This window comes from Ammospiza nelsoni, chromosome 3 (assembly GCF_027579445.1).
Source record: "Ammospiza nelsoni isolate bAmmNel1 chromosome 3, bAmmNel1.pri, whole genome shotgun sequence".
NCBI classification, from domain to species: Eukaryota; Metazoa; Chordata; class Aves; order Passeriformes; family Passerellidae; genus Ammospiza; species Ammospiza nelsoni.
In genome coordinates this window covers 2,402,080-2,427,581 of record NC_080635.1, presented here as the reverse complement: position 1 = coordinate 2,427,581, position 25,502 = coordinate 2,402,080, and the positions used below count along the sequence as shown (strand labels likewise).

General features: G+C 43.0%; 2 protein-coding genes across 2 annotated transcripts in view; one reads left to right on the top strand and one right to left on the bottom strand.

Moving 5' to 3' along the window:
• The first annotated feature begins 2,327 nt into the window (after nt 1-2,327).
• LOC132070598 (activator of 90 kDa heat shock protein ATPase homolog 2-like) lies at nt 2,328-15,552 on the top strand. The gene is made up of 9 exons (XM_059467458.1): nt 2,328-2,485; nt 2,578-2,768; nt 6,242-6,327; nt 6,928-7,042; nt 8,195-8,286; nt 8,484-8,606; nt 9,114-9,215; nt 9,980-10,031; nt 10,217-15,552. Exons 1-9 carry the CDS (start codon nt 2,406-2,408, stop codon nt 10,390-10,392), a joined length of 1,017 nt encoding a protein of 338 aa, XP_059323441.1. The 5' UTR covers nt 2,328-2,405; the 3' UTR covers nt 10,393-15,552.
• Nucleotides 15,553-15,803: 251 nt separating this feature from the next.
• Nucleotides 15,804-25,502, bottom strand: part of USP34 (ubiquitin specific peptidase 34) — a 119,451-nt gene continuing 109,752 nt past the window's right edge. Inside the window, exons 73-82 of the mRNA XM_059467457.1 lie at nt 24,722-24,826; nt 24,472-24,596; nt 23,317-23,469; nt 22,298-22,421; nt 21,582-21,661; nt 20,886-21,026; nt 20,612-20,758; nt 20,046-20,205; nt 16,934-19,134; nt 15,804-16,471 (exon numbers count right to left, since the gene is read on the bottom strand). Coding sequence (XP_059323440.1) covers nt 18,572-19,134; nt 20,046-20,205; nt 20,612-20,758; nt 20,886-21,026; nt 21,582-21,661; nt 22,298-22,421; nt 23,317-23,469; nt 24,472-24,596; nt 24,722-24,826 — 1,598 coding nt within the window. The 3' untranslated portion in view covers nt 15,804-16,471; nt 16,934-18,571. The remainder of the gene's footprint in view (nt 16,472-16,933; nt 19,135-20,045; nt 20,206-20,611; nt 20,759-20,885; nt 21,027-21,581; nt 21,662-22,297; nt 22,422-23,316; nt 23,470-24,471; nt 24,597-24,721; nt 24,827-25,502) is intronic.

Here is a 25,502-nt window from a genome sequence, read left to right as displayed (position 1 = left end):
CCAACCCCATAAATGATGAAATCAAGGGAGGTTTTGCTGCTTAACTTCAGTGGCAGCATGGCCACATGGGAGAGGAAAACAATTTCCAGAAGGGAAGCAAACATTTACCCCGCTACCATTATGGGAAAATAGGAAATACTCCAGACTAATCCCCAGAACAACACTGAAAATAAATGTTGTGTATTCAATTTATAACACAAGTAACTCATCTTCTGTTTCTAAAACAACTGTAAAGCCAATCTTCAAAAGGAATTTTTTATTCTTATTATTTTAATGTATTATTTTCAGAAAGTATGGGAAACAGGATTTGGTTAAGAAAGTTGATGTTACGGAGGGCATTGATAACCCGTGGGCAGATGACAAAAATGGAAGCCTGAAAAGCTTAGAAAAACCAGAACATATGAATAATTGGTAAGTAGACTGCTGCAATCACAAATTTATAAAAAACTGTATATAAAAACCATGGTTCTAGTTTATTTTGTTACCATAGGATTTCCCTTGGATTTCCCACTAGGCTATAGGTCCATTTTTAAGGACCCTGAACATGACAAATTAAAAATCTCTACACTTGAAGGAAGTTAATACCTTTTAATCTTGTATCAAAGGCAGGTTCCTACTTACTCTTTAGCAAATTGTTAATCCTAATGCAGAAAAGACCCTTCAGGATACAGGAAGCTACTTAATTGCCCTGGGTACAATCCCACTAATTTTGAGATCAGTGTAATTTTGAGATGCTGCTCTTGGTTGTAGAGAGGCTGAGATTTTTGTCTATGGTGCTGTCAAATCTCTGACCTCTCTTAGGAGAACTGAGGTGATGTCATTTGACAACCTGGAAGGCACCAGAGGAGATGATGCTGAAAAAGATAAAATTCAGGCCCCTGAAAAAGGCAATTACCTGGAGACAGTGCTGCTGGATTACAAGGGTGAAAGTGAGGAACATGGAGCACCTGAAAAAGCTGCTGAAAGTAGAAATGTGGAGGTCCAGCCCACAGCGAGATTCACAACACAACAGGTAATGAGACTTATGATTGCAAAGCATGGAGTGAAAGGTGTTTTATTGTTATTCACCAAATAATTGAAGGAATTATCAAAAAAACGAATCCAATAGAACTAAAACCAAAAATATATTGTCAAGTAATCCCTGGGAGTGTCCAAGGACAGGGCTTGGAGTGACCTACTCTAGTGCAAGGCGTCCCTGCCCATGGCAGGGGGTTGGGGCTTGACAATCTCTTAAGGTCCCTTCCACCCCAAACCATTTTGTGATTCTATTAAAAAATCTTAGGAGGAGGAGGAGGGGCTGTTTGTCTATGCCTAGAAGAAGGAACAACACTTTAATCCAGAAGTGATGACTCTCTTCTGTCTTTATGGACTGTGAACAGTAAAGGGCTCACAATTTTACAATTTCCACCGTTTATCATTTCTCCACACTCAACCATTTGTAGCTCTCTGCCTCACCTGTGCTACACTTTTTTGCAGGACTCCTTTCCAACAGACACAAACCAGAAGCCAGCTCTCTCCTTCTTAACACCTCAGCCCACACTGCCTGCCCCTGAGAAAGAACTGAAAGGAGTCAAGTTTTCAGAGGTGGCAGTGATTTTGGACCCAGAGCCCGGAGATGATGAGCCTGGAGATGATGAGTCTGAAAACGATGAGTCTGGTGATGATGTATCTCTCTGATAAGAACACTCCATGAAGAACATTTTTAGAAAAACCACAATGAGACTCATTGGAACAGCTCAGAATTAAATGAGCAATAAGAATATGGGAATGTTATCCAGATTTTAATTTTGTTGCTGGTTTAAGAATGGATGAGGAAGAGAACAAGCAATATGCGGGAAGGGCTGCAGTGCTGCGCTGCAGGGCTGCTTTCCCAGCAGCAGCGCTGTCTCACTGTGTATTTAATTTCTTCTGGCACGTGTCAAAGACAAGACAATAAACCCGATTCCAGAGGTTGCTGCCTTGTCATTGCTTCAGATCGAGTAATTTGGGGACATCAATTCCGTTCTTGTGCGCAGAATCGTCCGCCGCAGCGTCTGAAAACCAGAGTCTGTTTTCTCATTTTCCTGTTCTCCATATTTTTTTTCTCTCTCTCTCTCCTCTTTTCCAGCGAGGCGGTGCCTTTCCCCGGAGCAGCCCCGAAGGAGCGGCTTTTCCCGGACACGGGAGCGGCTTTTCCCGGGCACGGGAGCGGCCGCCGGGCCCCAGAGCAGCGCGGAGGCTCCGGGCGCCGCCGTCCCCGCCGCCTCCGCCCCCCGCGCCGGGAGGAAGGGCAGGGCCGGGCCTCGCCTTCCTCCTCCTCCTCCTCCTCCGGCGGGGCGGGGAAGTTTCTGGCACCTTCTGGCGGTGGCGGCGGAAGCGGCCGCGGGCAGCGGGGGGAGCGGCGGAGGCGGCGCCGCGGCAGCGCCATGGCCAAGTGGGGCCAGGGGGACCCGCGCTGGATCGTGGAGGAACGGGCGGACGCCACCAACGTGAACAACTGGCACTGGTGAGTCCCTAAAGCAGCCACAAATCCCGGCATGCGGGAAGGGCCGGGGCAGCGGCGGCCGGCGCTGACCCCGCGGGTTCCTCCCGGGGCAGGACGGAGCGGGACGCGACCAGCTGGTCCAAGAGGAAGCTGAAGGAGGTGCTGGAGGGGCTGGTGGTGGAGGGCGAGGCCGGGCGCTGCGAGATCGGCGACCTCAAACACGTGGAGGGCGAAGCGTCCTGCAACAGCCGCAAGGGGAAACTCATCTTCTTCTACGAGTGGAACCTGCGCCTCAGCTGGAAAGGTACGGCGGGCTCCGGGGGCTCCGCGGGCACGGCCGGGCCTGGCAGCGGGTCCGGGCCCGGCGGGGAGGCGGCACCGCCCGGGCTGTGCCCGCTGCCACCGCGGCCGGCCCTGGGCACGGAGCCGGGCCCGGAGCGCGGGAGCTGCAGTGGCTCCGGCCGGGCCTGGAGGCGATGCGGGAGCCACGCGGGCCCGGCCGGAGAGATGCGTGTTCCCAAATAACCTTGAAACCCGAGCTTGGCTTTCCCCTCAGCCCGGCTTTCCCACCGCCTATTGCTCAGCGCTGCGGCCCCGGGTGTCAGCGCGGTCACTCGCTTTGCTCTGCGAGAAGTGAATGCTGCATTGTGGTGGCACTGACAGCAGAGTGCGGGGCTGCTTCAGTGACACTGTGCCCAAATTGAAGCTCCACATTCCAGCTGTGCTGCTTCAGTGACACTGTGCCCAAATTGCAGCTCCACATTCCAGCTGTGTGCTCCTCTGTGCTCTGGGGAACAGGAAAACCTGGGAGATACCACATCTCAGCTGTTTCCAAAACCGAGCTGCAGTTTACATTGAGAATTACCAATTACAGGAGGATGAAACTCTTTAGTGGGAAGTAGAAATAATTCTTGATTATTTGGGGTGCTGGCTGTGCCCATGCATTTTTTTGTTGTGTCATATCCATTTGCAGTCCCAGCTCTTGGAGTTGCCCTCGGCTGTGCCTGTCCCATGACAAGTTCTTTGTTTGCAGTTTGGCTTTTGGGGATGCCAAGGAATTCTTCCCGTTTATTAAACGCCTAAAACTTGACAGCACCTTGTGGCCTGTGTCTTGCACTGGAGTAAGAAGCAGGAGCAGCTGATGGAATGAGCCTGCACAGGAAATTGTCCCTGGATATTGTAGTGCCAAGTGACAGGCTGTGCTTCCCAAATGCTGTCCTCATTCCTCAGCCCTGGGCTGTGGAGGCTGGCCTGGCTGGAATATTGCTGGGACCAGAACGGATCTGGAATTGAAGTCTGCACCCACAATAAGAGGGGACTTTGAACTGAGTACTGTTGTTTGGTTTAGGTAGTTTTATATGTTCCAAGTGTGTTATAAACTGACACCACACTTAGAGGTGGGGTGTAAATGTTAACAGAGAACAAGGCAAATATTAGACTCTTGTGCAGTTTAAATCCGTGTAGATAAAATAATTGTAACCAGTTTTTTTAAGTTCAGCTAAGAGCACCTGAAGCTTTAAACAGAGGTTGGCTCGGCTTTGTGTGGTTTATTTCAGAGTATAAAGTTAGAAGCAGGCTGACAGTATTTTGTTCGTGTTTCTATGCAAGTTCTCTCTAAAGTGTTTCTCTCCAAGGTGTTTGTGCTGGTCAGTGTTTAGAGACAGCTCTGACTTTGCTATGCTGAGTGAATCATGGCTTTGAGAGCTTCATTGGCTTCTACACAGGAAATTCTAAAAAAAAAAACCCAGAGGCTGATGATTTTTTTTTTTTTTTTTTTGGTGACAGCCAGCATGTTGTGTGTGTTGAGGGCTCTAAATTAGAAGTGAGAGTTCAGATTGAACTAAAAAACTGGAATTAGTTCTACAAATCTTCAAGGATAACTAGGACTTGAAGCTTTGATTAGAAGGTGGGTATGTAAGGACAAATGATAAAAACCCTGAGATTTGCAGCTGGTTTGGGAAGTCCCAGGTAGGAAAAACTTTGTGTTTAGCAATTTAGGTAAGAAACAAGAAAGTGAGGAACTGAGTGTACTTAATGGCACTAAAATTGAGAAAAATGGCTGTTCTGTCATTTTTAGAGGATGTATTGAGGATTTTAATGGATCATTCCACATTGTGGTGCAAGCTTTGTGAAAACATGTTTGTCCTTTTAAAGCAGGTATTTCAGCAGTGTGTTACAGCTGGCTCTTTCTGAGATGTGTGCTTCACTCTGGACTGGCAGGAAACCAAAAAATAATTTATTCCCAAGTCTGTTACTGAATTCCAGTGAAATTCCATCGCGTAATTTGAGTGATTGATAAAAAGGCAGTCAAGCTTTATTTACATTACAGTGGTAGTGAAAATGCAGAGCTGCACTGACATTCTGCCACCAGCTCTGTTTGTTCTCTGGTTGGACTTTGCTGCCCAGCACAGCCCCTGGCACTGTGAAACTTTATTTTAAGAGTTGTGAAAACTGCTGGTAGCATTAGCTGGCTGAAGTCAGGTTTGTGTTTAGCTGCCCAGAACTCCTTCCTGCAGGGCTGCACTTCCTTTCTGGGGAGCAGCCAGAGATCAGCTGGGTTTTATTGTCTGCAGGGTTGTGTGGTTCTCGTGTGCTGGTGCTGGAGAGGGCAGGGAACGGCACCCCGAGGTGGCTCTGTGGCCCAGGAGTGTTGCAGGGATGGCACTGGCCAGTTCCCAGGGTTTTTCTGAGTGTCAGGTTCTCCTGGGCCCCTCTGAGCTCTGGTTCTGCTGTCCCTGTGTGGCTGTGCAGCCCCTCAGACCCGAGTGGGGAGGGATCTTTGCACTGTGGTACAACGGCTCTGCACTGCTCTCCGTGCCAGGAGCTCCTGGGCTTCTGTTGGCATCTCCAGCAGTTGGGTTCTGTCATGGGGGCTCCGGGCAGTCATTAAAGTAATGAGAGTGATGGGCAGGGGAACCCAGGTGGCTCCTGTGAAAGTGATTTCCCCAGAAATTCTGCATCTGCCTTGAGCAGTCCTGCTCAGCCCTGGGCTGTTGGAATGGGAGTTCTGCTGATGAAGCACCTTGTTAGATTTTAATGTTCTGGCACTGAGCTGAAAGCCCTGCCTGGTTCTCTTATTGCTTTCTGAAGAGATTTTACTTTTTTCTAGATTCATCTAATTAGCGAGTTAATTTAAATAACAAAGCACTTTTGCAAGGCCAGGGGGAAGAGTCTTCAGGGTAATAAAAAAGCCTCAGACCTTCACTTCAGTCCTTCCAGTGTACTCTGAGGCAGAGCAGCAAGGGGCAGCTCAGTGGGGTGGCCTTGGCCCCAAAGGATCAGAAGTGGAGCAGAATTCCTGTCCTTGCTGACTCTTTATTGTAAAGTGGATAAAAGTGATATCAGGTGCTCTGAATGTGCAGGTGAAGTTCCTATTTTTAAAATGTCAATTGTATCCTCTCCATTATACACGTGTGTGTTTCCTGGTAACGTTCCTGCATGTTGGGAGTTTGGCACAGTGAAAGAGGGCAAGGTCAGCATTGCAGGGAGCTCCTGCATCCAGAGCAGGCACATTCAGGGGAGAAGGAGATGGAGTTCCCCTGCCCACCCTCAGATGCACAGGCTGTCGGAGCAGCTGGGTCCCTGCCCTTCCCTGGTGCATCTGGATGGGGACACAGCTCCCAGCAGAGGCTCAGGTTCCTCCTCAGTTCCTCTAAATCAGCCCCGAGGCTCCTCCTTCAGGTAACACCTTTGTGCAAATGAGCTCCACCTGTGAAGCTCTTGCTGTGGGGGAAAGAGTTTTAATGATGCATTTAAGAATTCGTTATGTTAATACAGGTACAGTGAAAGAGTCTGGTGAGAAACATAAGGGATCTGTTGAAATTCCTAACCTGTCAGAAGAAAATGAGGTAGATGATACAGAGGTAGGTGTGCAACACTGCTATGGCTCTATAGGTCCACAGTTCTTAAATAAAGTTAATCAACATCAGGCATCGTATTTTGATTTATCCTAAGTGGGGTAATTGCTATGTGGATAGTTTATTTCATGCTTTTGTTTATTATACTTGGAATAATGCTTTATTCTGTTCTCAAATAAACCAGTGAGGAATGTGCAGTTTGCTTTGCTAATTAATGTTTGTGATAATATTTTAACTATAAATTGGAGAAGAACTCTGCTTGTAGTCTTAAAAAAAAACCCCAACCAACACAGCAAACCACTCCCAGCCCTAAGAGCTCAGGGAATCTCTGTGTTGGGTGGATAATGGTGGATACTGGGCTCCCACAGATCCTTCAGCCTCTGCTGAGAAGCAGCTCTTGGCTGAACTAGACTGAATGGAGATACTACATTTATTTATGTGATAAGAGGACTTACTTTTAGCAAAGGTTGGCTCCCCCAAGATCATGAATTGGAAATTGCAGCTGTCCTCTGAGCATAGTAAACAAAGCCCAAAGCTTTCCTTTGCTGCCAGATCCCAAAGGCTCATGGCTGGGGTCTCTTAAGTGCTGTCATTTTTCTGTTCTAGATAAATGTTAGCAAGAAGAAAGGGGAAGGTGATGTCCTGAAGGAGCTGATGAGAACTGAAGGAACCACCAAAGTCAGAGAGGCCCTGAGGGACTACCTGAAAGCACTTAAAACAGGTAAATGGAACCGGGTGCATTAATCAGCACCTTGGGAGTGTCCTGTGCAGGTGCCTCTCCTGAACAGCTTGCTCAGATAGTGACAAACCCCTGGGTTTGTGCTGGTGTGATCTTTATTGTCACCAGCTGAGCTGAGTTAAGTCAGTCCTGACACTCAGGATGGTTTAAAGGTGGCTGTGCCCAGAAGGTTCTGCAGTGCCTGAGGCTGTGCTGGGTCACACAGCCCTGCCAGGGCTCAGCTTGGCCCTACTTGGACTGGCCAGTATTAGGATTTCTTTTTTTTTTTTGCCTGATTTTAAAAAACTGCCTTCCTTGCCTGATCTGCTGCCTTATTTTTGTGTCCCTTTGTTTTATATAGAATTTCTGAAATGCTGTCTTTATGTCTGTTCTTTACTCTGTAAATTCATTTTCTGCTCATCTGTAAGCTTGCTGTTATCGTTTGAGATTGTGAAGTTTTATTATCCTAAATTTACTAAATTCATAAATTTTCACTTGATCTTCTAAACCAAAGGTGAATCAAATTTAAATTTTCCTTTCTTTTTTTTTTGAACTGTGGTACTTTGTGAATGACAGCTGTTTCCAAGAACCAGGAAAGTTTGCTCCAAAAATTGATGCATTTACAGCTTGTAGTCAAATTGTTACCAGGTACATCTCTGATTGTGAAATACTTTGTTAAATTATTACCTCTTTGTTAAATGCTGTGTAATTTTCCCAAGTTGGATGCACCAGTTTTTGGCTTGAGAAATTACTGTGTATGATTTTTAGGGTATCCAAAGGTTCTTTAACTCTGGGAACTCAAAGGGCAGCAGCCTCTGGCAGGGTTGGCTCCATTCTGTGCTGAGTTTCCCTCCAGCCTTCTCCCAGACTTAGAAGAATTTCTTTGGGTGTTGTTTCTCTTTGATCAGAACATCTGTCTGAGCAGGTGTTTCTGATCTGGGGTCAGGTAACTTGGAAAAGCCTTTTGAAGGGGAGTTGCTGTTAGGTCTGTTCCTGATGGAAGCCTAGGAGTAAACTGGGAAAGCTGGATTGAGTTTTATGTCCTGCCCAGTTTTACCCATTCTCCAGGGTTGTGGTGATCTTCAGTGAGTATCTGAATGTCAGGGGGGTTGAACAGCTTGGTTTCACACTGACAAGTGCTTTTCTTCATTGCAGAGTTCACCTTGGGAATGATTCTGCCCACAAAAGCTGCTGCTGTAGGTCAGGACGTGGCCACGGAGCGCAAAGCAGGCGGGAGCCCTGTGCAGGTGTGTTGGCTTCAGGCTTTCCCTCTGAGTTCAGAGACTCCTGAGCAGCAAAACTGCTGAGGAGATGCAGAAATGCAGTGTGCAATTGCTGTGTGCTTGAGAAGCTGCAGGTGACAGCCCCCTTGCCCTGCCAGCACTTTGAAGGGTCAGGATCTCACACTAATTCTAATTCCTGGGAATGTTTTTTTGCTTTGCAGGACTCTGTTACACCACAGGCTCTGGATATGGTGGGAGTAAAAATTCCAACAGTGAGGATACACATGAGGGAAGTCTTCAACTCTCCAGCTGATGAACTGTACAGCATCTTCACAAAGAAGGAAGTAAGTGATACTTTCAGGAGGCATTTTAACTGAATGTGGCTGCTGATGCTGCTGAAGGGTTGTGTAAATAATAAACACATCACAGTGTCAAGTACAAATTCCATTTGATGAGAGTTTATTAGGCTGCCTTAGAACTTTTTTTGCCAGGTGTTCCCTTAACAAAGTGAGGCTGCATTGTTGTGGTGTTTGAGTGCAACTTCCTTAACAAAAGCTTTGCTCTTTGATGTTGAGGTGTTGGGGAACGTGAAGGGCTCAGTAATGGCACTGCTGCTACCCACAGCTTAATTAGATTAATTACTGGAGCTGATGATTCTGTTGTTTATAGGGTATGAAAAGCAGAATCACTAATTTTGGGTTTGTGTCCTTTAAAGGAGCCTGGGCTGGGATTGGAGAACTTTAAATTACAACTCCAGGGCCACCTCTGGGAACAGAAATGGCTCTGATTCCTGCAGCTCCCCTCCCTTGTCTCCCAGCCTGGTGCATTTTGTGTTTTTCTTTTTTCTTTAGTTGGTACAGAAATTCTCCAAGTGCCCAGCTGTGATTGAAGCAGAGAAAGGAGGCAAACTCCAGATGTTTGAGGGCTGTGTCAGTGGTGAATACACAGAACTGGTAAAATTCTCCTGCTCTACTTTAAAAAGGGAGGGGAAGGGAGGGTGGCTCCTTCTCTGAGCTAAAAAGCAGAGTAAGTTTGTGAATTTCAGCTTCTCTTGTGAGTATTTCAGTTCCTCTGTTTCAGAGCCAAACAGTTGGGTCTTTTGTTGTGTGGGACTGACCACACCTAAGGACCTGCATAGGGAGCAGAAAACCCAGCAGAATTCTCTGTAACTGAGAGGAGGGAGAAAGGTTTAAGGTTTATCAACCAAATCCCTCTTTTTAACTGGGGGAATGATCTCTGTTCTATTCAGGGCAAGTGTTACCCTGTCCCAACTGAATGCTGGTGCAAATAGAAGGGGAAAACCTGATAATTAGAGCTCAGCTGCATTTCTGAAATGTCCTAAAAACCATTTTCATCTGCAGGAGTGCCTGACTTGTGTATTGGGCCAGGCTGGGTTGTGTAACACAATCATTCAGTCACACTTTGAAATTTCAGTGGGGAAAACTGGGCTTGTCCTTGTTTCCTGCAAGAAAATCACTGTTTTATGTGCAGTACCCAGTGAGTCCTGGTCTTTTCCCACAGCAGAAACACAACAGTGGAAAGCAGCACACTGAGAGCTCCATGAAAACATTTTTTATTTCAAAACCCAGACCCCAATCCTGCTCTTGTTTACATGTGTCCAGAATGCCATAAGCTGCTGCTCCTGTCCCTGTGTTTCAGGGAGAACAGGAATGGGAATTCTCTCAGGTGCTGACAAGAACCTCCTTCTCTTCCCCAGGTGCCAACCCAAAGACTTGTCCTGAAGTGGAGGTGTAGGAGCTGGCCTGAGGGTGAGTTTCCAAGATCTCTGATCCTGCAGGGCTCCTGTGCAGGGAGGAGAACCAGGCCTGGAGGGACCAGCCTGGGCTGGACATCCCTTGGGAAAAAGGCAGAGCAGAGAGGGAACCAGCAGCAACAAATGGCAAATTTTTCTTTAAAAAGCTGCTCACTGAAGGCTCCTGTTGTCTCTCCTCAGAACATTATGCAACTGTGGCCTTGACCTTCCAGGACCTGGCGGCTCAGTCGGAGCTGGAGCTGGAGTGCAAAGGGGTTCCTGTCTCCCACGAAGAGAGTACAAGACAGTGCTGGAAGAAGCAGTATTTTGAAGAAATACATCTTTTACTGCAGCAATCAAAAGACAGCATGGAATGATAACAGCACTCTAGATTTGTTAGGGCATTACTTTTTATACTTTGTTAACATTTGGTTTTCTAAAAAAAGAAAAAATATAATTTATTTGTGGGAAGAATAAAGACCCACTTCTATGAGACTGTACATAGTTTAAGCACTATTTATGGGTTTTTAGGGAATGAGAGGCAAGTCAGACTGTGTACATCAACAGCTTTACCTGGGGACAGTGATCTCTGTTCTGCTTGCCTGGAACTTGAGAGTGATAATGATCCAGTTGCAGTGAGCCCTGCCTTCAGAGGTAGGTGAGCTACACCATCAATAGAAGCATTTCCAGTTCCTTACTATTCAGTGTATCAAGTGGCAGAATGAAATCCCTGTAGGAGATGGAGTTCCCAGCAGAGGTGAGCTGCAAGGGATTACAAAACTGCTGATCCATTTCAAGAATTGGGGGTGTCATTTACAGCCTCTGTGGAATACTTGCTAGGTGCTTTTAACTGCAGACTGTTTGCAGCTGCAGTGTTAGGGAAGATAATTAACAATGTCATGTAATTATTAGGTCTGCATGCACTGTACTCCCTCCCTTGACCTCGGTGTGACATTTATTTAGGAAGAAACAAACAGTAGTAGTGCTTTCTTTCTGCAGTTCTGTAAAACCTTCCACTGAAATCATTCACAGCCCTCTGCAATGCTGTACCTCAAAGAGAACAACTGTAAAGAGAATTTTGACAGGAACAGATGGTAATTCCTAATACAACCATCTAGAGGTGAGCAAGGATGACTTAGGTCTCAGATGCTTTATAAATAAAGTGTGCAAATGAAATATGCAATCTGAAACAATCTGACCACAACAGGGCAGGCTGCTTTTGGAAAACATGCTTGGCTCAATAAAAATATGACTTTACATCAAGCTGATTTTCTCCATAAACTGATACTGTCACACTAAATAAGTTTCTTAGCAGATAAGGCCTGTATATTTTATTGTTACAGAATGCCAACACATGGCAACCTAACCACCCAAAAAGCTTCCATTATCCTGAGGAGACAGAGGAGAGGCTCAGAGCATTCCCTGGGGCTCTGTTTTAAGTGGCCACGTGCTGGGTGGGGAGCAACCTCCTGAGAAATGTTCTATTTTAGCATCTGTTTCTGAATGCTCAAAATTCAGTTTCTTTTCCCCCCTCAATATTCAAGGAAGAAACTTGCCTTGAATACAAAAATGGTTCAGGGTAGGGGTTGACAAAGGGAAATGAAAGTCTAAGACAGTTCAGGCTTCAGCACGTTTATGGGTAGATGGTTGAAGAGATATTGCAATATTTAATCCTTCAGAGTAGATGTTCTGTGCAATTCCAAGGTCCTTCAGCCAGTGAAACTGCAGCCCCAGTGCTCTCAGGAGTTGTGCTTCCTCATGACTGAAATCCCCTGGTTTTCCTGTCCCCTGCCCTCACTGGTGGTAGAAAACACAGGACTGACTTGTGCTTCCAGTGTTGCAGTCCCTGCTCCAGGTGTGAGGCTGCCAACCCCCCCGGAAAACGAGGAGGAGCTGCTCCATTCCCCTCTAAAACTGGGGCTAAAATTTCTCCTGGAATTCCCAATTAAGTATCTTAGATGATAATTCTCTGAGAAAGGCAAAGAGCCAAACAGTGCAATGGCAAAGACATGGTTTGTAAGATTATGGCAAAAATTCTTCACACATCTCAGCACTTCAAGTGCCACAGGAGAGGCTGCCTGTGCGTGGAGCAGGTATTTAAAAGCTTCATTTTAAAGGGGTTAAATGGGAGGTAGGAATAAGTAAAAATAAATGGGAAATGGGATTAAACCTGGAAGAAAATCAAAGCTTTTAAGCGACTAAGCCAGTGCAGGATTAAAGGGTTTAGGGTTAAAGGGCTATCAAATGTGGGATAAGGGAACATTTTTAAAGGCAGAAAAATACAAACCAGAAAACTGATTTAAAGTGAGAGAATAGAATAGAATGGAAGAGAAGAGAAAAACAAAATAAATAGAAGGTGAATAGAATAGAATAGAATAGAATAGAATAGAATAGAATAGAATAGAATAGAATAGAATAGAATAGAATAGAATAGAATAGAATAGAATAGAATAGAATAGAATAGAATAGAAATAAAACCAGAAAAAAAAATTGAGGGGGAATGGAATGGAATGGAATGGAATAGAATAGAATAGAATAGAATAGAATAGAATAGAATAGAATAGAATAGAATAGAATAGAATAGAAATAAAACCAGAAAAAAAATTGAGGGGGAATGGAATAGAATAGAATAGAATAGAATAGAATAGAATAGAATAGAATAGAATAGAATAGAATAGAATAGAATAGAATAGAATAGAATAGAATAGAATAGAATAGAATAGAATAGAATTGAAACCAGGAAAAAATTTGAGAAAGAATAGAATAGAATAGAATAGAATAGAATAGAATAGAATAGAATAGAATAGAATAGAATAGAATAGAATAGAATAGAATAGAAGTAAAACCAGGAAAAAATTTGAGAAAGAATAGAATAGAATAGAATAGAATAGAATAGAATAGAATAGAATAGAATAGAATAGAAATAAAACCAGAAAAAAAAATTGAGGGGGAATGGAATAGAATAGAATAGAATAGAATAGAATAGAATAGAATAGAATAGAATAGAATAGAATAGAATAGAATAGAATAGAATAGAATAGAATAGAATTAAAACCTGGAAAAAATTTGAGAAAGAATAGAATAGAATAGAATAGAATAGAATAGAATAGAATAGAATAGAATAGAATAGAATAGAATAGAAATAAAACCAGAAAAAAAATTGAAGGGGAATAGAATAGAATAGAATAGAATAGAATAGAATAGAATAGAATAGAATAGAATAGAATAGAATAGAAATAAAACCAGAAAAAAAATTGAGGGGGAATGGAATAGAATAGAATAGAATAGAATAGAATAGAATAGAATAGAATAGAATAGAATAGAATAGAATAGAATAGAATTAAAACCTGGAAAAAATTTGAGAAAGAATAGAATAGAATAGAATAGAATAGAATAGAATAGAATAGAATAGAATAGAATAGAATAGAATAGAATAGAATAGAATAGAATAGAAATAAAACCAGAAAATAAATTGAAGGGGAATAGAATAGAATAGAATAGAATAGAATAGAATAGAATAGAATAGAATAGAATAGAATAGAATAGAATAGAAATAAAACCAGAAAAAAAATTGAGGGGGAATGGAATAGAATAGAATAGAATAGAATAGAATAGAATAGAATAGAATAGAATAGAATAGAATAGAATAGAATAGAATAGAATAGAAATAAAACCAGAAAATAAATTGAAGGGGAATAGAATAGAATAGAATAGAATAGAATAGAATAGAATAGAATAGAATAGAATAGAATAGAATAGAATAGAATAGAATAGAATAGAATAGAAATAAAACCAGAAAAAAAATTGCGGGGGAATGGAATAGAATAGAATAGAATAGAATAGAATAGAATAGAATAGAACAGAATAGAATAGAATAGAATAGAATAGAATAGAATAGAATAGAATAGAATAGAATAGAACAGAATAGAACAGAATAGAATAGAATAGAATAGAATAGAATAGAATAGAATAGAATAGAATAGAATAGAATAGAATAGAATAGAAATAAAACCAGAAAAAAAAATTGAGGGGGAATGGAATGGAATGGAATGGAATAGAATAGAATAGAATAGAATAGAATAGAATAGAATAGAATAGAATAGAATAGAATAGAATAGAATAGAATAGAATAGAATAGAATAGAAATAAAACCAGAAAATAAATTGAAGGGGAATAGAATAGAATAGAATAGAATAGAATAGAATAGAATAGAATAGAATAGAATAGAATAGAATAGAATAGAATAGAATAGAATAGAAATAAAACCAGAAAAAAAATCGAGGGGGAATAGAATAGAATAGAATAGAATGGAGTAGAATAGAATAGAATAGAATAGAATAGAATAGAATAGAATAGAATAGAATAGAATAGAATAGAATAGAATAGAATAGAAATAAAACCAGAAAAAAAAAGTGAGGGGGAATGGAATGGAATGGAATGGAATGGAATGGAATAGAATAGAATAGAATAGAATAGAATAGAATAGAATAGAATAGAATAGAATAGAATAGAATAGAATAGAATAGAAATAAAACCAGAAAATAAATTGAAGGGGAATAGAATAGAATAGAATAGAATAGAATAGAATAGAATAGAATAGAATAGAATAGAATAGAATAGAATAGAATAGAAATAAAACCAGAAAAAAAAATTGAGGGGGAATGGAATGGAATGGAATGGAATAGAATAGAATAGAATAGAATAGAATAGAATAGAATAGAATAGAATAGAATAGAATAGAATAGAAATAAAACCAGAAAATAAATTGAAGGGGAATAGAATAGAATAGAATAGAATAGAATAGAATAGAATAGAATAGAATAGAATAGAATAGAATAGAATAGAATAGAATAGAATAGAAATAAAACCAGAAAAAAAATTGCGGGGGAATGGAATAGAATAGAATAGAATAGAATAGAATAGAATAGAATAGAAATAAAACCAGAAAAAAAAATTGAGGGGGAATGGAATGGAATGGAATGGAATGGAATGGAATGGAATAGAATAGAATAGAATAGAATAGAATAGAATAGAATAGAATAGAATAGAATAGAATAGAATAGAATAGAATAGAATAGAATAGAATAGAATAGAATAGAATAGAATAGAATAGAATAGAATTAAAACCTGGAAAAAATTTGAGAAAGAATAGAATAGAATAGAATAGAATAGAATAGAATAGAATAGAATAGAATAGAATAGAATAGAATAGAATAGAATAGAATAGAATAGAAATAAAACCAGAAAAAAAATCGAGGGGGAATAGAATAGAATAGAATAGAATGGAGTAGAATAGAATAGAATAGAATAGAATAGAATAGAATAGAATAGAATAGAATAGAATAGAATAGAATAGAATAGAATAGAATAGAATAGAATAGAATAGAATAGAATAGAATAGAATAGAATAGAATAGAATAGAATAGAAGTAAAACCAGGAAAAAATTTGAGGAAGAATAGAATAGAATAGAATAGAATAGAATAGAATAGAATAGAATAGAATAGAATAGAATAGAATAGAATAGAATAGAATAGAATAGTCTTTGTAAAAATTGCAGGAATACTCAAGGGGGAAATTAGGAGGTAAAGGAAGAGAAATAAGAATAATCATATTTCTGTTAATCCTGACATGATTAATGGTGCAGTATTTGTGTATACTTTATGAAATGATAGAGCAACAGGCAGCAGCTCAGACACCATCCCAACTGCACAGCTGCCATGGTGAGAGTACCCCTTCCCTGGTGTCTGCTCTGAGATGTGACCAGAAATAAGCAAAGCAGGCTCCTACTTAGGGGAAAGAAAAACTTTATTAAAAAAATAAAAAAAAACTTTATTAAAAAATTACAAAGAAGGAAAAAAGAAACCCACAGAAAATGAAAACTGCACAGAGACATCTCCTCCTGCTCCTCCCCACCATATTCCCAATACATTTACATTTCCCAAATCACCAGCTCTTGTTCTGGGCACCACCCTTTGGATAATGAAATCCTCAGTTCATCAAGAGTAGGAGTCCTTCCTTGTGCCGTGGGCTTCTCGTCACACGTGGCACTGCCTGGAGATCCTTTGCCATTGTGACATCTTCCTTGCATGGCCAGGGCTCTCAGCACTGTGCCTGGGCCAGGGCAGCTTCCAGGGTTGTCTTTGTAAGGATGCCTTGTCCCATCCAGAAAGGCACGGTCTCTCTTTGGGATCTCTGTGCCCTGCTTCTGTCACACCCCCTGGGGCTGAGGGCTGCACACTGAACCCTCCTGGTTCTGAGGCACTGCCTCCCCCTGGATGCAGTCTCTGTGTCACAAGGAAACAGTCCATGAATATACAAAACAGAGTCCAGCAAAAATGCCACTCCGTCTTCTCCATTCCTGCAACCTCTCTCTCTCACTTGCCCAGACCCTCATCACTGGCCCATTTCCTTCTTCATCCTCTACTCTTATTTCTCTTCCAGGAAGGGTTAATGTTCTGTGAAGGGAAGGGTTAATGTTCTGTGAAGGGAAGGGTTAATGTTCTGTGAAGTTTTCATTGTCCACAAAGGGTTAAAAGCGGCTCTCACAAGTGGCTGGACTTCTCACAGCAACAGCACATGAAATCAAATTCCAAGATAAGAGTCCCATGGCTCCTGGGCTCTCTCTCTCCCACCCTGCCACCCTCGGGGGCCATGCCCACCTCTCCCAGAGCCCCATGGCTTTCCCCTCCAACTCTTCCCACCCGAAATTCAGAGAGAGCTTCCTCTGCAAGTGCTTTGCTTTTAACCCCTGGGTGTGCTCTCAGAGGCGTGTCCAAATGTCCCCAGTGGCCACAGCAGGTGCCAATATTAAAATCTGAACACCTATTGGTGACCACAGCATATCCCAGAAACCATATTTCCTGTGAAACCACCACAACAGGTGTTAATAAGGCTGATTAATTAAGAAAACTACTCACCCAAAGGAGTCCCAACAGCTGCTGCAGCTCAGGTTTCCATCCATAGGCCAATGTTTCCCTTGACAGAAAAATTCTGATTGTAGAAGTCTTGACTATGACTAGAAGCTGTTGATGATTTCTCTGGAGTTAGTTACATGCTGGAGAAAGCTAATCAGAAAAAGGAATAAAATTATTCCTAAAGAGAACAAAACCATAATTATTTAATGTCTGAATAATGAGGATACCAACTTAAGCACTTACCAGTGTCAGCAGTGTCTGTAAACTCAGGATAAAAATGCTAAATAAACAGAAAGATAAATTTGTAAACTTTAAAGACAAATTAATTACAGAACACTGAAACCAATGAGAGTAAATTCAAAGGGAGCAAGAGCATCACAGACTCAAGGAGAAGCAAGTGATGCAAAACTGCAGTGAAGGGTAGATGGAAAGAAAGAAATTTGAAGAAAAAAGACCAAGGCAGATGAAGACAATAGAAAAACAAATGAGCAACTGGAAAATGAAGCTGAAAATGGAGTTTAATCAGATATTGGAACCAGCAGCATTGACAGTCCAAAAGGTCACATAGGAAACTGGTATTACTCAGAAATAACAGGAGGAGGTATAATGGGAGGGATGATAAAGTCATTCCAGGGGTGCAGAAGCTGTCAGAGAGTGAAGGGCACAGCCAGAGAGAGCAGAGGGGAAAAAGAAGGAGGTCTGTAAATGGTGCAGGAGAGAAATTGTACCAGAGATGTTAACATAAGGGAAATGAGATGCCAAGTGCCCCTGGCTTTTCACAGCACTTCAGGTTCCAACACAAGCACCAGTCCCTGCCCACTGTGAGGCTGAACACTGCACACTAAACAAGCACCAAAATCTCCATCAAATCTCAACTCTGCCCATCATTTCTCTCTGCTGCCGTGCCACTTACGAAGTTCTTTGCTGAGAAATCCAAACACTGAAGCAACATATTATAAACCAATGAAAAGTCATCACAATCAGTTTAATGAAGTGCACAGAATAGCAATTGATCATGTCAATAAAAATAAAACAATTAATTTTACATCAAGTGTGCTTTATTTCCTCCACAGGTATTCTGTTAAATAAAGCACCATATATATACTGCCAGGCCACAGCTAAAGAGGATTCTTTACAGAATCAAATTTCTTGTGGTTGTTTAGTATACAAGTAAACTTAATTTTGATAATAAGAACCACAGCGATCTGAGGCAATCTGCCTCGATTATAAGGTACAAAACTGGCACAGAGGACACCATATTATACACAGTAAAAATGCCATAAGTTTAAATTACATCATACAGGGCCAGGAGGCCCTGTCTCCCAGACAGCCATATTAAATGAAAGCCACTACAGTGAACTCTTAATTACATAAAACATAGCCATTATCTGATTGCCCTTTAAGAAAGTGTACGGTAGATGCAAAATAAAATAAAATTTAAAAAAAATAATCTCGAGTTCTGCCTGACCAAGAATTAAGCATATAAATCTATCTTGCCATTCAAGCAGAGAGCACTGGACAAACTGAAGCACAAAACAGAAATAAGCAAAACTTATACAAACAGCATTTTTTGGGGGAAGAAGGATTTTTTTTTAAAAAAAAAAAAAAGAAGACTTAAAAGCAGACATGCTCCATCTAATGTCAAGAAGCAGCTTGGTTTCCTTTCCCGGATATCCGTGTGACCACGTGAATCGTAGACTCAATGGTCCTGCACAGGATGTCTAAAATGTCATGCTGCTGCATGTGACTAAAAAGTCCCCTGGAATGGCCACAACTGATTGATAAATTACTGTCGGGGTCCTGGGGCGGTAAGGCTTGGCCATCGCAGCTCCGCAAGTCCGCCAGGTCGGATAAAACCGCCGAGATGGACGTGGAGGGGAACTCGGGCTCCTCCTCGGCCTCCTTGGCCGCCTGCAGCTCCTTGAGCTCTCGGCACTCCTCGGGGCCGGGCCGCTCCTCGGGCTGCGCGGCCTCCTCGGGGAACGGCGCCTCCATCCTGAAGTCGCGGCCCGAGGCGCTGCCGGGGGACGGCGGCTCCTGCTCCGTGCCGGGGTCGATGATGGACGAGTCGCGGGTCTCGTTGTCCGAGGCGCTGCTGGGGGTCAGCGCCTCGCGGGGCTCGCCCTTGGGGTCAGCCCCGTCCCCGGCGTGCTCCTCGTCGCTGCTCACCCGCCGCCGCTTCACCGGCGTGGCTCCCTCGTCATCTGCGGGGACACGGCACCGTCACACCCACCCTGCTCCTCACAGCGCTGCAGCAAACGCTCGCCTGTCTCCGCTCAGAGTTTGTGCCATTCAAACTTCAGCTCCGTCATAAAATGGGATTTCTGTCTAACACTGGGATTTGGACTACTGGGATTTGGGATACTCCTGGGACTGGGACACTCCCTGGCCCACCCTGTACTTTGTATAACAAAATAACATCACATTCATTTGATAAAAGGTTCATTAGTGCAACACCAAAACTTGCAGGAACACTGCTTACACCCCCACCCTTCACACAGCACTTCAGCAAACATTCATCTCCTCAGAGTTTGTGCCATTCACAAACTCCAGCCCCATCACAAAATGGGATTTTTGTGTAACACTGGGATTTGGAGCTAATGGCCCACCCTGTATTTTGTGTAATAACATTACATTAATTTTATAAAAGGTTCATAAGTGCAACACCAAACCTTTTCAGGAACACTGCTCACACCCCACCCTGCTCCACACAGCGCTTCAGCAAACATTCATCTCCTCAGAGTTTGTGCCATTCACAAACTTTAGCTCCATCACAAAGTGGGATTTTCCTGTACTACTGGGATTTGGAGCCTGTGAATGGCCCACCCTATATTTTGTATAGCAAAATAACCTATTACATTAATTTGATAAAAGTTAGTACAACACCAAGCCTTTTCAGGAACACTGCTCACACCCCCACCCTTCTCCACTCAACACAGCACTTCAGCAAACATTTCCTCACAGAGAATCCATGCAATTCACAAACTTCAGTTCCATCATAAAATGAGATTTTTGTGTACTACTGGGATTTGGAGCTAATGGCCCACCCTGTATTTTGAATAATAAAATAACATTACATTAATTTGATAAAAGGCTCATTAGTGCAACATCAAACCTTTAGTTTTTCTTTCTTTGGCTTCTTGCTCTTGTAATGAGTTCCTCTGTTGCTGACAAGCTCTACATTTGTTTAAAAGCTCTTGTAAAGTTGGGATCAGGGCCGAGTTGAGCTGTTTGGGAGTGTGCACTGAAAGCAGCAAGGCAAGTGCTCGGAGGTCCTGCCAACAGAGAAACAAGGTTTATTTCAAACTGGTGCTTGATGAATCCTGCACACAGAGACTGCAATAAGGAGATGCTGTTCATGTTCTGAGCAGCCCAAAGATCCCATTCTGGAGCTACTCACACCACTGAAATTCCCCACTCACTATGTGCTGACCCGAACACAAATTTGTCCTGGAGGTGACAATGCCCTGCTCAGACACAAAACCTTGCTGGGCTACAGCACTCCCACCATTAATGCTCCTGCAGTGGTTAACACTGTTCCCCACAGCCAGGTTAATATTCCCAATTTCCCATGGCCCCTCCAGGAGCTCAGCTGGGGCAGGGAGTGTCTCACACCTGCACAGGGCATTGAGGAGTTTCTGTAGGGAATGAGCTGCCTCGTGTTCCTTAGAAAATACTCACCCCGTTTAATGTAGAGCTTGCTTTGGAAATTTCAACTCTCTGGTTGCTGAAGTCAGATTCTAGGCTTTGATACTGATTTATTAGGTTTGTAATTAAAGTGTTGATTAGGTTGGCACAGTTTGCTTCAGAAAATACCTGCCCTTGTACCTGTGGAAACAAAGTATTTTTTTTAAAGCCACACAAACTTGGAACTGTGAAAAAAAAAATCAAAAAAGGAAACAACATCAGTGCCTGCATTGCTTGGAGTAATGATTATTGCTAAAAGACCCCTTACCTTGAGGAGAAAGTGTGTCAGAAAGGTGTAGACAATGTTGTTGTTAAGAAAGGTCCTTTCATCCATCAGAATACATTTGATATATTCTGCAAAAACAGGATCTTCACAGAGGAGCTTCACACAGTTCTTGGACATTGCAGACTGGCAGGGAGAGAGAAGGTGGCAGAGTCAGCACTGAACTGCAGCCAGGCCCACTGAGGAACAGCTCAGCTCTACCAGATGCCAGTGAATGGCACAAAGCAATTACTGACAATTCTTATTGCCCATTTTCCTGTGAGGAAGGAAAGGCCAGTTCGTCCCCAGCGGTGTGTGACAGGGACAGAGCCTCCTGCTCTGTGAGCCACCCACAGCTCCTCTGCAATCACACCCAGACCCTGACACCTCCTCATGCTTCCTTCACCATCCCAGTGTTTGTGCTACATGAAAAGCTGGAATTTCAGAGGCAGGGTGAGGGGATTTCTGCACCCCCACCACCCTTACTGGGGGAGCTGCTGTGTTTAGCTTTTGGGGGATGTACAGGGAGCAATCAGAATTTACATCAGAATTTTATATTTGATTTAGCAGGGCTTCTCAGGCAGCAGTCACACAGGCAGAGTATTTTATTGAACATCATCCACCAGATGTTTTATTGAACATCTTTGTTCCACATTCAGTGTGTTTTTCCCCCGTTTCCATTCTGTTGGTTCTGGCTCTTACCTGAGTCTGGCACAGCTCAGTCCAGAGTTTGGGGAAGAGTGCAAGGTGAAGAGGCAAACCTTCATAAGCAACCAGGACACCTGCAAAGGCATAAGGGAACAAGTCAGTGTGGGGAACTCCGTGGGACACAGGCAAATTGCTCAGAAAAGCAGTGCCAAGGATCACATTCCAAGCATTTTGTATGATCAGAAAGCTGAAGTGTCTGTGAGGTTTTCACAGTCCATTTAATAAACACTTGGAAAGTGTGACAAACAACAAGCAGAGGGGTGATTCAGGGGATAAAAGGACATTCTCTCATTGCTCTTTGGATGACATTATTGGTGTGACACTCTGATCTGTGCACACTGAGGAACTTGCCCTTGGGGTTGTGTGGGAACACAAAAATTAAAATATTGTCAGTTAATTGCCATTGCTGAGATGCTGAGGAATCAAGATGTGATCCAAAGCCATTTAAACTGCCAATCACCCAGAAACAGCCTCAGTGAGTCCTGTATTAAACTCCAAATGTACAATAAGACTGAATTCTCAGTGGTTACCTCAGCTCTTTTCTGTGCAAGCCTGAAACATTTCAGTCATGTGGGTAAGGCTGCACTTTCTTATACAAAAATAATACCCAAAACAAGTTTTCCTTAAAAACTCTGAATATAAAACCTGGTGCAGAAGGACTCAGAGCTATCACACACAGAATCCTGTGGCAGTTTCACCTGGATACTTACTCATTTTCACTAAAGTTTCAGTAAACTTTTCACAGTTGATTGCAACCCGACACAGGAGGTGGATGAACTGGTGGTAGGAGAAGAAATAATCCAGCAGCATCCGGTCGTAAACATCGTCCTTGCCCTGCAGATTTAAGGGAGCCTCATTCAGCCTCCAAGGCACCAAGGGCACCAAAGGCACAGCTCCCAGTGCCCTGAGCACCCCCTGCCTGCCCCTGCCCTGCAGTGCTCCATCCTGAAATACAGGAGAACACTGGGAGCCTCCAGGTGCCTCCTCAGCCAGCCCTTGGCAAGCTCCAGGGTGTGATGGAGGAGGGATGGCAATGCAATTCCTGCCAGGAAAATCTCATTGGAGGCTTCTGAGCCAGCACCCAGAGGGTGCAAAGCTGTGCAAACAGCAGGGCTTGAAGAAAAGAACACAGTAACTCTGTATCACATAAAGACACCTAAATATATACACACTACTGCTTGTCAGTTGTGATCTGTAGAAATCAGAATTTTCTCAAGACTGAGCTTCAGAGCAGAATTTTCATGAATGTCTCAAACCCAATGATACACATATGTGGATATTTTAATATTTTGGACATACATAAGCTTAAAATGGCATCAGCCAGAGGAATGGCATCAGAGAGCCACGAGGAAATGTCTAAAACTCCAGCAAAAACTGCAACTTTATACAAAGCAACTGAATGAAAAACAAGCATGCAAACCCACAGGGCAATGTGACTGTGGATGTGGTTCCACAGCTTTAAAAATATTCTCCTTCCTAATGTATTAGGAATTGGATATAAAGGATGAAATACTGTCACGTAACATGACAACTTTCTATATTTACATTATGTAGTGTCACTTCTGGATGCACGACGGGGAACCCACTAGAGGCAGTTCCTGGCTCTCTACCATCCTTTCAAACACTGGATTTCTGGCTCTCTACCTCTCTTTTCAAACACAATCAATTTGATGGTGCACAAATAGACACAGCATCATTCTGAAAGCTTTAAAAAAGAAGGGTTACTTACCCTACAGTAACCGTGCTTCTTCGAAATGTGTTGCCCACACAGATTCCCATCTACGTGCACATAGGCCCCATGTGCAGGAGATTGGATTCTTTCTGAATAGCTGTGTCCACTGGGGCTGTGCCTGCACCCAGTGTGTCCTTGCGACCACTGTACCTGAGGGCACAAGGGGTATGGCGGCTTCAACCACCACTCAATTCCTTCACCCGAAAGAATCCCCTAGGACAGGACTCGAATTAGCACAGCAGGACGAGCACAGAATCTGTGTGGACAAAGCATCTTGAAGAACCACAGTTACCGGACAGCAAGTAACCAGTTCTCCTGCTTCAAATGATTGTCCATACATATTCCTTTTTGGGTGGGATTCACCTGACCTGACTTTAGCTATCCAAAACCTACAGTCACTGCTGCTCCCTGCACGCCGTGGTGCCCGGGACAGGAAGGAGGGGAGCTCTTGCTCTCCTCCCCAGGGTAACTATTCATGGCAGGAGCCCCAGAGGAGCTGGATGCTGACCTCTTATCTGTTTTAGATAGGCAAAGTGACGTGAGCTGAATCCCACCGTTGCTGCAGCTGTAACAACGGGATGTGGCAAAGTCACTACGGAGCAGCCCCACCAAAGCTGGCATCCCATCAGGAAGCCCACAGAGGGAAAATGGCAAGTGAAAAGACTTCAAGCCCTTTATGACATTTCAGGCACTGGATTTTACCCAAACAAATAGCAGATTATGCCTCAGCCCCAGCTGAATGGACTCTAAAATGGAACCTGTAGGGTCTCCTTGGCTGTCTGGAAAGAAATCTTAAAGTAGTGTGAAACCCATCTAGACAATCCCTGGGTGGTGCCTCAATTTCCTTCATAAATGCCACAGACAGACTGGGAAACTACCAGAATGTGTGCCACGGGTTTTTTTCCTGCCACAAGGCCCAAACCCTTATGGTGCCTGCAGTATGAAGCTGTGTATCCCCAAGGGCAGGGAAATGGTGCTTCTCAAGTGCACATCTAGAATGGAGTATATGAGGACAACACATCTTGAAGAAGAATTATGCTTTGTTTACAAAGAAAAGGTAAATGCATTGAGCTACTGGATTCTGCCAACACCTTTATAAAAATGGGAAAACAACAGAGAAATTATTCTTTCTAGGACCACTTGTTTACATACCTTGCTGGCTTCCACCATGGTGGGCAAGAGGCACATGTTGAGCTCAGGCCGTGGAGGACGAATATTGCTTTTCCCCCCTATTAATTTCAAATTTTCACGACATGGAAAATAAGGTCCAAGAGACACTGTAGTGTAAGTTCGGATAAAATAGGGATAATATTAAAAAGGTCAATATTTGACATCAGCAAGGAACACGACAGAGAAATAACAGTGTAAGAGAACTTCAAAAGACAATCACTGAAATACCTACTTGGGATATTACTGTGGTGGTATGTACAATGATTGTGCTGTAGAAATGGAACCAGAGTATGTAGGAAATCATGAGGACTTAAAAGTACAAGCTCCTTGAGGACATCTACAAACAAAAAGTTGTTTTTGCTATTACAAATTGTTATTTCTTAACAGCAAACAGTTCAACTTAAGGCTCATACATTTGCAAACTCTCTCTTGTATCCCTTCTGCCGTGAGCAGCACCTGAGTGTGACACCCCTGGCTCCATCCCAGCTCCCTTCACCTCTGCCCTGGGGGAGACCCTGCTCAGTGCTGCAGCAACCACAGGGAGGGGCCAGCCTGGACAGGGAGAAACACAATTACCCTCTTTGCTTCTTCTTTTACAGAGCAGCAGTGATGCCTGGAAAAGGGCAACCAGCAGCAGTCAGGAGGACAATGAAAAAATACTCAAAATAGGGAGAAATGCATACAAATCACACAAAAAAGGGTGGTTTGGACACAGTGTTAGGCCTTCACCGGCAATCCATTAAATAATATTAAAAAAGTCTAAACTAGAAAAAACCTGGGCCTTTCTGAAATAGCTCTGCTAATGCAAGAGAGGCATTTGTATGTATTATCTGTGTCTACACTTTAAAAAGCAAATCCATTCCTCTCTACAAGCTATTTATGCTTTAGTTCCACTATGGCACTTCACAGTACTGAATCATAAAAATGAACAGGAAAAGCTGTTTCTCAGAATAACTTGGTCTCCACGCTCCCTTCTGAGGGGGGCTTTAGTTCATGTTTGAATTTTAATCTCA

Coding starts and splice junctions, on each gene's coding strand:
- LOC132070598 (XM_059467458.1), top strand. CDS start 2,406: ATGGCCAAGTGGGGCCAGGGGGACCCGCGCTGGATCGTGGAGGAACGG. Junction 6,328..6,927: donor ATGAGGTAGATGATACAGAG/GTAGGTGTGCAA, acceptor TTTCTGTTCTAG/ATAAATGTTAGCAAGAAGAA. Junction 7,043..8,194: donor CCTGAAAGCACTTAAAACAG/GTAAATGGAACC, acceptor TCTTCATTGCAG/AGTTCACCTTGGGAATGATT.